The sequence below is a fragment of the Delphinus delphis genome, chromosome 1 (assembly GCF_949987515.2).
Source record: "Delphinus delphis chromosome 1, mDelDel1.2, whole genome shotgun sequence".
Classification (NCBI taxonomy): domain Eukaryota; kingdom Metazoa; phylum Chordata; class Mammalia; order Artiodactyla; family Delphinidae; genus Delphinus; species Delphinus delphis.
The window spans coordinates 180512827-180526567 of NC_082683.1; the positions used below are offsets into that span (position 1 = coordinate 180512827).

Consider the following 13741-nt stretch of genomic DNA (forward strand, 5'->3'; position numbering starts at 1 on the left):
TCTGAACTTCATAGATAACATGAGGAATTATCTGTCTCATTATCTATCCCAAGGGTTGTTGTACAAATTGGATTAGGCAATTAAAGGGTTAAGCATATTCCTGGACATGGTAAGAGCCCAATAAGTTAGCTACTATAATAATAATCGTATAAAATCAGAATCCTAATAAGAATCTCATTATAGTGTTACTATGCAGAAATTAAGATGTGGGATTACTTTCATTTGCACCAAGGGTGGTTGCAAATGTGGCTCTGTACTTCCTAGCAGCCTAAGTAAGTATAAAACAAGTCAGGTTGCAAACATCAAAAGATGTATATACTTAAACGCAAAAGTCCTGCAACACCACTTCCTAACCAGCTTGCTGCAAGGGCTCTGTCTCTCTCAAAGTCCCCTCAACATTATCTGTAGTTCAAATAATAATGCCTGGTATGTCTGTGCACGAGGATTTTTAAATGCATTCAGAGATTGTGACCATGATACCAATTCACTTAACTGTATTGCTGATTCACAGAGGCTTTCTGCCAGCATGAGTTTTCCTAATTAATGGACTTACTAAGAACACCATCAGAATCAAGAAGAACACTGTGTATTTGTTGTCTTTTAATCAGAAAGGGTGAGAGAGTATTACTGAGGGAGAAAAAATGGTTAACTTTTGTAAAAGACAGCTCTCGATTTAATGGCTCATCTTTTCTTCATCAACAGCACCAAGAATATCACAGAAGTATTACTTTTTTGAAGCAGGACTTGCTGCAGTAGAAGTGAGTGTCCAATTCCATGGCTGGCTCCACAAGGCTATCTATGAAAGATTTGGGGCAAACCTGTGAAGCTCCCTGAGAGTGCTTTGCCTAGGAAATGGCTAGATGCTAAAACTGTCATATTGCTGGGTTTTGAATGCCCTCATGGTAAATGATACTGGTTGTCGAAAATAACCAGATAGGTAGTAGTTTTTCATTCATTTGGTCCTTTTAAAACCCATACAGGTATGTTTTACTAATTCAATTAGTGTATCATCTTGCCAACCCCCATTTTGCTGTAGCCATGCTGACTATGTTTCCTCAACTTTGAGGTAAAAATGTTATGGATTTTTCAGGGGGGGTTATATTCGTTTTTGGTTGTAATGGATACTGTTTGGGAGTGTTATTTGAATACTAAAAACACATCTTCCTTGTAGGGAACATCTTTTGAAAGGCCTGCTAACTCAGTCTAATCACTTGGGTTAAGGAAGTAAGACGCCTTTGCAGTGACTTGGAACAACTTTCTTGACTTCCTGCAAAGAGGACGCTTTACAGCATTTTTGGAGAAGTTAGTAAAACCGAATCTGACATCACTACCTAGCAGCAAGTGGTTTGTTCTCAGCAAAGGAGGAAATTGCTCCCTGTCCGATAAGACACCAGTGAAGAGTATGCATTCATTTCTTTTCTTTTTGATTCAGTTTTACAGAGAAACATTTTTGCGGAAATAACCATTATTTTGCCTTTCAGAAGGACGCATGCTATTTCACAGGAATACGACTGATTTCCAGATATGACCATGTATTTGTGGCTTAAACTCTTGGCATTTGGCTTTGCCTTTCTGGACACTGTAGTGTTGGTTACAGGTAAGTACGAGGAAATTCATATTTCCTTAGTTAGTGTGTGTGTGTGTGTGTGTGTGTGTGTGTGTGTGTGTGTGTAAGGTCATTGGTTTGAAATAGACATAAAAATAAATTAAGCATTGGTGACTGGAGGTGAGGAAGCCAACTGTAAAACAGTCAAGGTTATTGTACCTCAGAGGGACATGGCTTGCTATGTGACAGAATACATTGTTTCTGTTTAAAAAGGCATACATGTTTGGCCAAAAAAGAAATCACGATTTAAAAGGCAAACATTGTCTCTCTGTATCTTGGTTTACAAACATTGTCTCTCTGTATCTTGGTTTACAAACTGTTCAAACTTGGATATTACAAAAGCTATTACTTAACCCTCAAAATATACAAACACAAGTTTATGAATGTCTAAGGAAATTTTAATGACAAAAGAAGTAAATTTTTATCTTTCCAACAAAAAATGCATTTTTAAAAATCATAATATGTCTTTGCTTGCATGCAAGCCACTCCCTTTTTTCGGACCAGTAGTTTGCTTCCTCAAATTTTGATTATGACTGAAATATTTTATTGAATACTTAGTTGTATGGTAGTTTAAAGTAATACAATTGGGTATTTAATTAAATATTAACTTTCTGCAAATTCTTATCACAGAATGTATTTTAAATCAAGGTTTTGGTCCCTTACAGTCGTTTTAATGCTTATTTGCTTTGAAAATTCTTATGGGGCCGCCGCCCTTCCTGGGTGATGGGTAAATAGTAGCGCCTTGACGAGATAAAAATACTTGAACTCTTAAGAATCATGCAAATGCTGTATTCTATAGGAAACTATAACTAATCGGACCCCTGGTACCTATTCACGTTTGAGATTTTTGTACACTTATGGTCCATTTAATGTACATTTCCTGAACGGTTTCAGTTTGGGTCATGAGTACATTTTTGGTTGATATGTAATATTACTCCTTATGGTGTAGAATCTAAAAGCAATGTTTTATTATTGAAAAGGTATTTAAATGGTATTTTTGTAGATTTCCAAATAAGTAAAAAAAAAAAAAAAGAAAAGAAAACAGGAAAAATATTTTTAAAAATCTTGCTGATTGTAATTCACTTTGAAATCTTTTTTTGACTTTCTACTGCTCTCCTTTTCTCTAAAGGGCAGGGCAGTAGCTACCTTCTGAGCACGCTACATTGTTAATTTACATTTTGTGTAACCAAGGACAGTAGAAAGCAGCGTGGATAGTGGTTTTTTTGTCTGTTTTCTTTAACTGCAAAAACGGATTAAACATTTTTTATATAGGTACAGCATTTTGTCTTAGTACAGAAAATGTTTACCAAGTTACCATTCCTATAAAGTTGGTTATAATAATAAAAGCCAAATTATAAAGAATAATAATTTTAATAAGGTAATAATATGTGTATTATCATAAGTCAGAGTAAATTTCCATTAAAAATTCCCACTCAGGAACTGTTGGAAAACATTTCTGAGTGAGCATCAAGAAATTCTCAAATATTTTATAGGCCACAGAGCAAACCACCATAAAAATTTCAACACAGTCTATTAAGGATTTTTACCGTAAGAAACATCTTTGAATTTATCATCAAAATAAGAGTATAAAATGATCTAGCAACCTTTAAACCAATTGGGCTGAATAGTTTATACTATAAATAAATGTATCGATATACATAGATTTATTTTGAAAACCAAGTTTCACTTCAACTGCTCACATAAATATGGAGAGCAAACATACTCATTTTTAGAAAAAATATATAGATATAAGTATCTAGGTGTGCAAATCTTGTTTATCATACTTTGAAGTCCCCAGAGAGATTTTGGGATTCACTGTATAATTTTGGAAATTATTAATTCTTTAAATGATATATTTTTCTATATTAGCAACCTATGAGTTGCATTATATGTTTTACTTTAATGTGTTCAGTTGAGTTTCGTGTTTATAGGAAATATTAGACCTCAAATTTATATTGTGAACTCTAAGGGCATAAAGAAATAGAGCCAAATGGAGAGTGACTTCAGTGGATAAATTGTTGCACAACTCAGATGTGTTATTTAATCTCTAAAATATGGGCAAAGTTACACTTTGCCAGCGCAGAGTAACATCGCTGGCTGAGTTTTACATAAATGTCTGATCTATTTGCTCTGTGCCTCTTTGCCGTGTTAACCGGAAACCAACACTTTGTTTAAAATTTCTAAATAATTCTGGGGGACAGTGATGGTTTCAAGCATGCAGGTAGGAGTGAGTGATCTCTGGCTCTAACAAAGTACTGCCAGAAGCTACGGCTTCACCCCATAACAGCCATGAATACATGAGTTATGTGAGTTATGAGTCATAACAGTTAAGAGTCATTTCCTGGACATAAGTTTTCATTTTTCCATCTAAGTAAAAAAGAAAGAGCTCTTAGTTCCAAGCATGTACCTTGCCTTGCCCATTGCAGGTATTCAAAACTAGTTATGAATTGAATTTGATCAGCAATCCTCTTAAGTTCTAAATACAATGTAGAGTTTGGGGGTGGTGAGTATGATTATATATTGATTTTTTGGAAAACATTTTCCTAATACAAATCTGCCTGGGATTGTTACCATCGCTAGACTCTGAAATGCCTTTGGTTAGAGGGAAGGGGAGGTGAGGTTAGGGGTCTGGTTTCCTTTTCCTCCCTTTCTCTACGTGACTGAGCACAGGGTCAGAGCCCTCAGCTTTGAGCTGGGTCTTTGCTCTGTTCTGGGCTACTTGGTATCCTTCTACCAGTGACAATTAAGTACTGTAAGAACATAGATATTTCTACACTGTTTGTATGCATATACATACACACACACATAAATAGATGAGTTTTATATATATATATATATGTGTGAGTTATATAATACACAAACATTATATATTTATGTATGTCTATTGGTCTGTCTGTCTATCATCTCTCTACTGGTTCTCCACATTTGTCTACTTTTAAATATTGGAGTTCTATGGGCCTCAATCTTCGGCCTGTTTTTTTTTTTTTTTTTCGGTACACGGGCCTCTCACTGTTGTGGCCTCTCCCGTTGCGGAGCACAGGCTCCGGACGTGCAGGCTCAGCGGCCATGGCTCACGGGCCCAGCTGCTCCGCGGCATGTGGGATCTTCCCGGACCGGGGCACGAACCCGCGTCCCCTGCATCGGCAGGCGGACTCTCAACCATTGCGCCACCAGGGAAGCCCCTTCGGCCTGTTTTATTCTTATTTCCTAAACTCAGAGTTCCTTATCATCACCTACTATGCACTGATGATCCTGATTCTCCATGTCCAGACTCACCCCTCAGAAGGCGGAACCTACCTCCTTTCCTTCTTTTTTGTTAGATTTTTGTGTTTAATATTTATTTAACACAACATTTTCCAACTAAATCATGAAACCCAGATATATTGTTTCATTCCTAACTTTCTCAGTCAAACAGACGGTGATGTAGAGCTATTCTAGAACTCTAACAGTATTGAGGCAAAGTCTCTAAGCAAAATTATTTTAGCCTGTGTGCTGAGGGCTTATGTCTTTTTACTTTTTCTAATTTTACTTTATTTACTTATTTTTATACAGCACGATCTTAGTAGTTCTCTATTTTATATATATTAGTGTATATATGTCGATCCCAATCTCCCAATTCATCCCACCACCACCACCCCACCACCACCACCCCACCACCTCCTTTCCTAAATTTAATCTTGTTTTACTGTGTTGTGTTTTTGCAAAAAAGAAAAAAAGAGAGGGAGAGAGGGAGAAAGAAAATCTGAAATATATATTTAAATGCTCCCCAAGTCCTATCATTTTACTTTGTAATGATCTCTAAAATCTTCGCCCCCCCCACCTCTATTGACATCCCTTTAATTCACAACTTTATCCCTTTTCACCTGCAGTGTTGTAGTAGTATCCTAATCTGTCCATTTCTTTTCACACCCTACAGCTTAAAAATATAAAATCAAAGAGGAAAAAACCCTCCGACATCTTTTCGTTGCCTTGGTTTCTATTCTAAACTTTTGCCAGAACAACTGAGTCCACCGATGGGCTAGGAGCATGGCAGGAGCTGGGCAGGGATCTTTTTTTCTTTTTCTTTTATGATTGACTAAAATAGAACAAGCAGCAGGTAGTTTCAACACCCTGCCGCTCTACACTTCCTCAAGACCTCCAAGGCGCTGCACCAATCCTACTTCCCCTCTAAAATTCTCTTTCATCACTCTTGCCACAAAACATCTCCACTGCATTTGGATACTTTTTAACACCTTTCCTTGTCATTTTTCACATAACATTTCAGTTTGCTGTTGCTGGCATTATTGTTTACCAATCAGAGCATTACGGCCATTGTAACCTACATGATAGCAGAAACCGTCTTATGCCTTTTTTGTATCATTTGTGCTTGATTTCTTCCCAGACACTGAAAAAGCAATGGGCCTTTTTTGATGAAACTGCAGATTATAATAATAGAGGAGAAGGAGGAGGGTAAGACAATTTTCAGAAAGAAAGGACAGAGAGGGGAAAAACATGAAATGAAAAAACTAGTCAGAGGCGAAGTGGAAGGTGGAGGCCATTGGACAATTTTATCAAGATTAAGTAGAATCATTTTAGATCTAGATCTTTACAGGCTTTGCCCTTCCCCCCAACCCCACCCCATTTCCTTCTTTCATCTCCTTATTTTACCTTTTCTCTGGAAAGAGCCTCCTGACTTCTTAAAAATCCATAGTTCATGCATATGTTGTTTCTAAATTTTCCTCGACCTACTCTTTGGACATTCTCGCTAGTGGCATTTCATTTGATGGGTCTGTTTTGTTCTTCAGATCCAGACGTCCACAGGAAGAAAAGTAAGGAATAGGGAGGGAGGGACTCATGTAGCAGGGGAATGAGACACCAGAGTCAGGTCCAGCCCCGGCACATACTGGTGTGGGTAGCACTTGACCTGGGACTGTTGCCAAAGGCAGATGGAAAACGGCTCACCCTGCCAGTTGCATTTTGTGTGCACAGAAAGCCTGTAGGAGTCTGAACATCATTTCTTACTAGATAATGTGATAAAGAATTTCAGTCTGAGCAGGTGAAGGGCAGAGATCTGTAGTCAGATTGATTGACTTTGTTGATGAAGGTGCATGCAGCATTCATGTTACAGGGTTTTGTTTACAGACCATGTGTATATAAGAGTTACTGGTGCAGAGAAAGAAATTCGTCATCACTGCAGATCTTTGATCTTTTTCAGTCATCTTATAAGTCTATAGGAATTGTTAGGAGAAAAGAATGGAAATTTCACTTAACCTCAGTTTAAACTTAATTTCAATCTTGTGTAAGTAGTTTTGTCAGTACGAGACACCCAACCACACACTAGTTGCTGATCACCAAAGAGTTATTGCTATGACTTTTGCATGCATAAAAATAGTAGTCTTATAAACAACAAGGTCCTACTATACAGCACAGGGAACTACATTCAATATCTTGTAATAACTTACAATGGAAAAGAATCTAAAAAATATATATATGTATACAACTGAGTCACTTTGCTGTACACCTGAAACTAACACAATAATGAAGTCAACTATACTTCAATTAAAAAAAAAGATAGTCTTATGGAAGGATAAAGAAAAAAATACAATATTGCAGGCTATTCATTTAGCAATACCATGTGATATCTATTTCTACACAATTCTGCAATATACAGAAGTAAAATTTACAGTAATTCATAGATTTTGTGTACATGGCTGTAATCAATATTTAGATAAGAAAATATTTAATTATTGCCTAAAATCTTTAATGTGCATTCCTTTTATATGCCAATATGTTATTCCAATTTCAGTCTCTCAAGAGTCTAGGGAATGGCTATTGTAAGCAGAGTATTATGTGTTCAGGAAAACAACAGAAACAAGCAAAAATGAAGAAAGAAGTGAAAACCTTCCTTCTCTTTCAGCTGGGGCAAGCATAAATATATATAAAATGAGTGTTAGGGAAATAGTCAAGAATCTTTCACGTTCGTTCACTTTATCTTCAATTGATTCCCTTCTGAAAAGATAATCAACAAGATTATCAATGCTTTTTCTTAGGTTCTGTACTGAAGACCCAAACTCAAACACACTTTAACATCTTTTACGGTGCACACTTACACAGTGTTGAAAGATTAAACATTCATTTCCTGTTAAAAATGAGACACAAGTATCTGAAGTGAAAAAAGTGGCTCTACTAAAACTTCAATTTCTCCTATAAATATATCACAAGTGTGATAAAGTTGTAACTCCATGTGATGATATTTAAATGAAAATGATTGCCATTCATATATTCAAAAATTTGCTTCCAACCAAAATGTGAGCAACTGGAGGAAATTCATCAACCATCTGAAAAAGTGATCTGCTGGAGAGCAGAACTTGAGTCGAGGACAACTCAGCATCATACTCAGAGGTAGTGTCAGGAAATGAATACACGGTAAAGTGAACTTAACAAAAATCACTGGTAGATAAGAAGAAACTCTTTGCTTTGTAAATTAAAACAAAATGTCCTGATAGTCATGAAAATAGATTAGAGACACCTATGCAAATAATAATGATGTATCGATAAAAGAGGTTATCAAAGGGACAAAATCAAGAAATAAAGTGTGGTCACCATTTTAAATATTTTAAATGTTTTTTAATATTTTAAATATTTCCACTTAAAGAAAATGACCATAATTTGTTTGCTGATAAAAGAAATACTAAGCATCATAGGAAATGAGTCAGGAGCCATCCAGGTTGGAGAAAACCATGGCAGGTGGAACGAGAAATACTTTGGAAAGCAAATTCTATGAATAGTGTGATCTGGATCCAAATCATTTTCCTTCTCTGATACACCATTTCCTCAAAGTGTTGTAAGCATTAAACGTGATAATATTTGTGACACTGCTTTGAAAACGGTGAGGTGCTCTGCAAAGTTGTAAATTTCATTTACGTAATCCCTCGAAATCACAGCACACAGCTCTTTCCCGTTGAAACGTGATCCCAAATCACATCTCTTCCTTTGAGAGACTCTGAGAAGATAAGGCTTAAGGCTGTGTGGAAGAGGAATAAACTCTTATAGATCTTTGAATGTTTTTAACTTTGTATCGCCTATTTTAGGGATTTTCAGACTCCTCTGGATTCTACCTCTTAAATAGTTTATAGATACATTCCAACAGTGTCTTAACATTAATAGCTTGGAACCTTGTCTCCCTTCAGCTGTTACCAAGATAATCTTTGTAGAAGGCAAAACTCACCTTTGTACATTCCTCCTTCAATGGCTCCCAGTTGGGATAGAGAATATACTGATCCCATGATTTTGGTCTCAAGGTGTTTTGACTCAACATTTATGAATATAAACATTTAACATTTATAAATTTTTCTTGAAAATATATTTCACAGAAAAATTCCCCTCCATTAAGCTAGTTTAATTCCTTGAGTATTTTTTATATAACCTGATTAAATCATTACCAATTTTTCCATTTTTATTTTACTGAACTAACGTTCAACAGCATCTATTTTCATTTAATTTTTACAATCGCTATTAAATTCATGAATTGATTTTTATCCACGGCACATTTTACTGATTATAGTTTATGCCTGTGGGAATTTTCCTTTATGGTTATTATTTTTCTTTTCTTTTCTTTTCTTTTTTGCGGTGCGCGGGCCTCTCACTGTTGTGGCCTCTCCCGTTGCGGAGCACAGGCTCCGGACGCACAGGCTCAGCAGCCGTGGCTCACGGGCCCAGCTGCTCCGCGGCATGTGGGATCTTCCTGGACCGGGGCACGAACCCATGTCCCCTGCATCGGCAGGCGGATTCTCAACCACTGCACCACCAGGGAAGCCTGGTTATTAATTTTCTAAGTGCAATTTTTCTTGTCAAACCACACAGATCTAAATTGCCCAAAAAGGCTTTAATTTTTCTAGTTAGCCAGAAATAACACTTCATGTGTGCAGTTTTAGCCACTGTTGGTTTCTTTCTTTTTTTTTTTTTTGCATTTCAATGTCACATAAAATACGTCATGTAATATAATTTTTCACTTTTGTCAAAGTTTAGATTGGGCAGTACTAGCTATACTCAAATCTATTTTGTGTTGATATTTCTATTAGTAACATCCATTTTGTGATTGAGAGCTCCTTCAGCAAGATTCCTTTTTGAGATTTTGAGAGTTTTTGGTTATTTCTCAGGTAGCCAATGGAAACATTAGTATCACTTATTAGACTGCTGTATAGTCTAGCATTGGTGTATTTTAATTCTCATTCATTTGTACCAACTTCTTACTAACTGGTGGAACAAAAAGCAAATAGAAGAATCAACACAAGTTTAAAATGCTCTCAAGGCACAATGGTGGGTGAGGTCAAAATAAGGTGTCAAATCATCCTCCTTTGGTCTCTGTGCACTTAGGAAAAATGAAAGCAAACAGCATGGCACACACGGTTCTAATTTAATCTCTCCAGATTTCTCCAGCTTTATCTGGGGCCACTTTGTGACATGTACTATGTACTCCTGTAACTTTCATTTTCCTAAAAATATAATGTTTTCCTGTCTCCAAACTGTTGCTCACCCCTCCATGTTTTCTTCCCTCCATAATTTTTTTAAACTGGGCAAATTATAATTGCCCTTCAAAATTTAGTTCAGAGGTCACTTCCTCTGGGCAGCCCTCCTGCACATCCTCTGCTCTTTCACCCCTTTCACACCTGCACAGGTCCTCTTCTGACCTTCTGGGGATCTCTTTACCTGGCTGTTTCTCAGAGTAGCTGGTGAGCTCGTGTAGGTTTTCACTGGGTCTCTTTTTTTTTTTTTTTTGCTGTACGCGGGCCTCTCACTGTTGTGGCCTCTCCCATTGCGGAGCATAGGCTCCGGACGCGCAGGCTCAGTGGCCATGGCTCACGGGCCCAGCCGCTCCGTGGCATGTGGGATCCTCCCGGACCGAGGCAGGAGGACTCTCAACCACTACGCCACCAGGGAAGCCTGGGTCTCTTCTTATTTACCAGTGAGTTGAATGAATGGATGGTGTGTCAGTGCAGCCCACCCCTGTACGTAGAAAATACTTAACAACTCAGGCAAACAATTTTAATTGTCCTTTTGTTGTTTCTTAAGTGAACTATTCATGGCAAAATTTCTACATGATAGAGAATTTCAGGAACTAGAAGAAAGAAAAACATTGCTTTAAAATCTTTGCCAACATTTTTTCTTTCTCTTTCCCGATCTTCCTCTCTTTCGATCACATGCTGTGTATAAAATTGCATATCCTATTTTTTTCCTAAGTAAACCATGATTACTCTAGGCAACTTGAGAAATACAGAGATGAATACATAGGAAAATAAAAATCAGTTTACCAATACCATCAGCTAAACACTTTATGAGTATTTCATTTTACCAGGCTAGCTAAACCTATTCATTTATTCATTTCATGAACAAATATTTTGTAAGTGTTTTCGTTGTTCCATGAATTGGGCCTACCATGTCCCATTCCTCTCCTTGTGAAGTCTGTAATCTCAGTGAAGCAGTGGCTGCTTAGAGATGGGGTTTTAAATCTCCCAAATTCTTCAAAATCTTTCTCCTCGAAGGAATAGCATACCTCACAACAGATAATTATTTGTGTTCTCAATGTTCTATAAATAATATATTCCTTTAAAATCTGCACATAGTACACTATTTAAGTAAAAACTCTATTCTTGCCAGACTACATTTAGGCCTCCATTCCAACCAGATTCCTTTGGAAGGGCTTTTGGTGATACAGGTTTGGGAGCTGCAGAACTAGGAAATAGCCTCAATTTGTTTTTGGTTTGTTTTATGATTTAAACTGAAAATAAAAGATTTATTTGGAGAGAAATTTTAAGCATACACATATACACGCCACACAAACAAAACCTCCACTGTTTTTGATGATCTTCCACAGTAATTTTCCAAGGTTACCAGTTCGTAAGGAGTAAGACTTGGGGAGGTGAGGGTTGAGATTTCATGCTGAGTCTATCTGATTCTAGGTCTATTTTTTTCAGCCTTCTGAAAGGTCAGCTTAATAACCAGGTAATTGAGGACACGATGATGGTGGGCAAATCACAGCAAGACTGAAGGGTAGTTGGTAGTTGCTTAGAGGTCATTTGTGTGAAACATGCATTAATCCGCATGCACCTGATTTAGCTGCATGAGGGAACCATTGTATACTGAGCCACTTCCATATCCCTAGCGAGATCTAAAACTATAAAAAGCAAAGAGGCACCTTTAATTAATTTGTCTGTACTATGAATGCTGATGCCATGTTAATAATGCAAAAGTGATGTTATCATCATTGTCTTGAAAGGTGGTTAACAAAGTATAGCGCCCAGTCTGTCTCAAGGTGAGTGATAAGATGGAAATAATGGATCTTCCCCGTCCCTAAATTGTTTTTGATATTACACAAAATGAAAGCCATTGAATAATGTACCAAAGTATCTAGATTTTTTTGTTGCTGTTTTTGAAGTGCAAGGGAAGTAACTTGACATTTGTTGAATACTTTGATCATGGAAAACACATGAGGTTTTCATATTATTCCAGGAAGTGTAGGCACTAGACAATCTTTTCATACTCATCCAAGAGGCATATTAAATGAATCAGGTAGAGCTCTCTTATAGTTTGCTACTCCAGGAATAAGTTGGCTATAACTTAAGGGAAAGTGAAGAAAAAAGTATGTGTATTATTTGGTTACTCTGATGAATGTGGGCTGCCAATCAGATAATTCAGGCCAAATATTGTACTTTGACTTCTTAAAAAACTTGAGTTTCCAAATCCCCTTTTTGGTTTCTAAACTAAGATTTTAACTTATGCCTAATAAACCCTGTCTTTTTACTTTTCGGTCATTTTATTTTCTTAATTTACTTACTGATACTTCAGGTATGATCAAGATATATAATATCTAAGAAAACATAAATGAAGTGGAAGACATCAGTTCAGAGTTTTGACTGTAAGAGGAAGTGATGACATGAAGGGGACAGATGATGGAAAGAAGAGGGTCAGGGAGCTGATGGAAGTAATTTAAAGAGATAATTATAGAAATGTTGGATTGAGGCATGCTCTATTTTTTTTTTAAAGGTGTTGTTTCTTTTTTTTTAATTAATTAATTTATTTATTTATTTTTGGCTACGTTGGGTCTTTGTTGCTGTGCGCGGGCTTTCTCTAGTTGCGGCGAGCGGGGGCCACTCTTCATCGCGGTGCGTGGGCCTCTCACTATCACGGCCTCTCCCGTTGTGGAGTACAGGCTCTAGATGCGCAGGCTCAGTAGTTGTGGCTCACGGGCCTAGTCACTCCGCGGCATGTGGGATCTTCCCAGACCAGGGCTCTGAACCCATGTCCCCTGCATCGGCAGATGGACTCTCAACCACTGCGCCACCAGGGAAGCCCCAGAGATGCTCTACTTTTAAAGTGCTTAAGAAATTAGTCTTTGACATCTTGTCTGGAGTCCATTCTGAGCTTTCCAATTATGAAATGTGAGGAAAATTACCTTTTAAATTCTCAGCTTCATTATCTGTACAATGGGAATAATGGCAGTAGCTCTTAAATGAGATGATTTACTCCTTGATTCAGTTGTTTTTAGAGCCCCTACTATGTGCCAAAGTGCTGACACAGTGGTACATAAAACAGAAATAAAAATCGTAGTAAATAAAAATAGTGGTAAATAAAACTTTCATGAACCTTATATCTTAGCAAGAGAGATAACAAAAAGCCAAAAAAGTATTAGAGAAATTTCAGATATTGATGAGTGTTGGGAAATGAAACAGCGTGATATGACAGAGACTGGCCAGACTTGGGGGTGAATGGCCCTTTAGACAGAGTGATCAAGGAAGGCTTCTTTGAGGAAGTGTTGTGAAGCTACTTGTGGGCTGATGAGAATGTAAAGATTCAGGTGAGAGGAACTGGCAGGCGCGAGGCCCTTTGGAAAAAGCAAACAATTGGTGGGTCCAAGCCACAGAAAGGAGGCCGGGTGCTTGCAGGATGGCGAGTAAAGGCTGAGTGGTGTGTGGTGAAGAGGGAGAGAGAAACAGAAGGAGAGAATTTATATCCACCCTAAGTGTAAGGAGAAGAAGCCATTTGGAATTTTTAAGCAGGGAATGGTCAAATCTCTTTTCCATATTAAGAAACCACCCTGGTTGCCATGTGGAGAGCAGGCTGGAGGTGAAACAAAGCCTGGGGATTAGTTAGAGCCCG

The 13741-nt window shown here is 37.5% G+C and overlaps 1 protein-coding gene across 1 annotated transcript in view; it reads left to right on the forward strand.

The window, feature by feature from the left end:
- The first annotated feature begins 1311 nt into the window (after positions 1 to 1311).
- The window catches only part of PTPRC (protein tyrosine phosphatase receptor type C), a 123141-nt gene continuing 110711 nt past the window's right edge, over positions 1312 to 13741 (forward strand). Inside the window, exons 1-2 of the mRNA XM_059998794.1 lie at positions 1312 to 1400; positions 1482 to 1597. Of these exons, the coding sequence (XP_059854777.1) occupies positions 1525 to 1597 (73 nt within the window). The 5' untranslated portion in view covers positions 1312 to 1400; positions 1482 to 1524. The remainder of the gene's footprint in view (positions 1401 to 1481; positions 1598 to 13741) is intronic.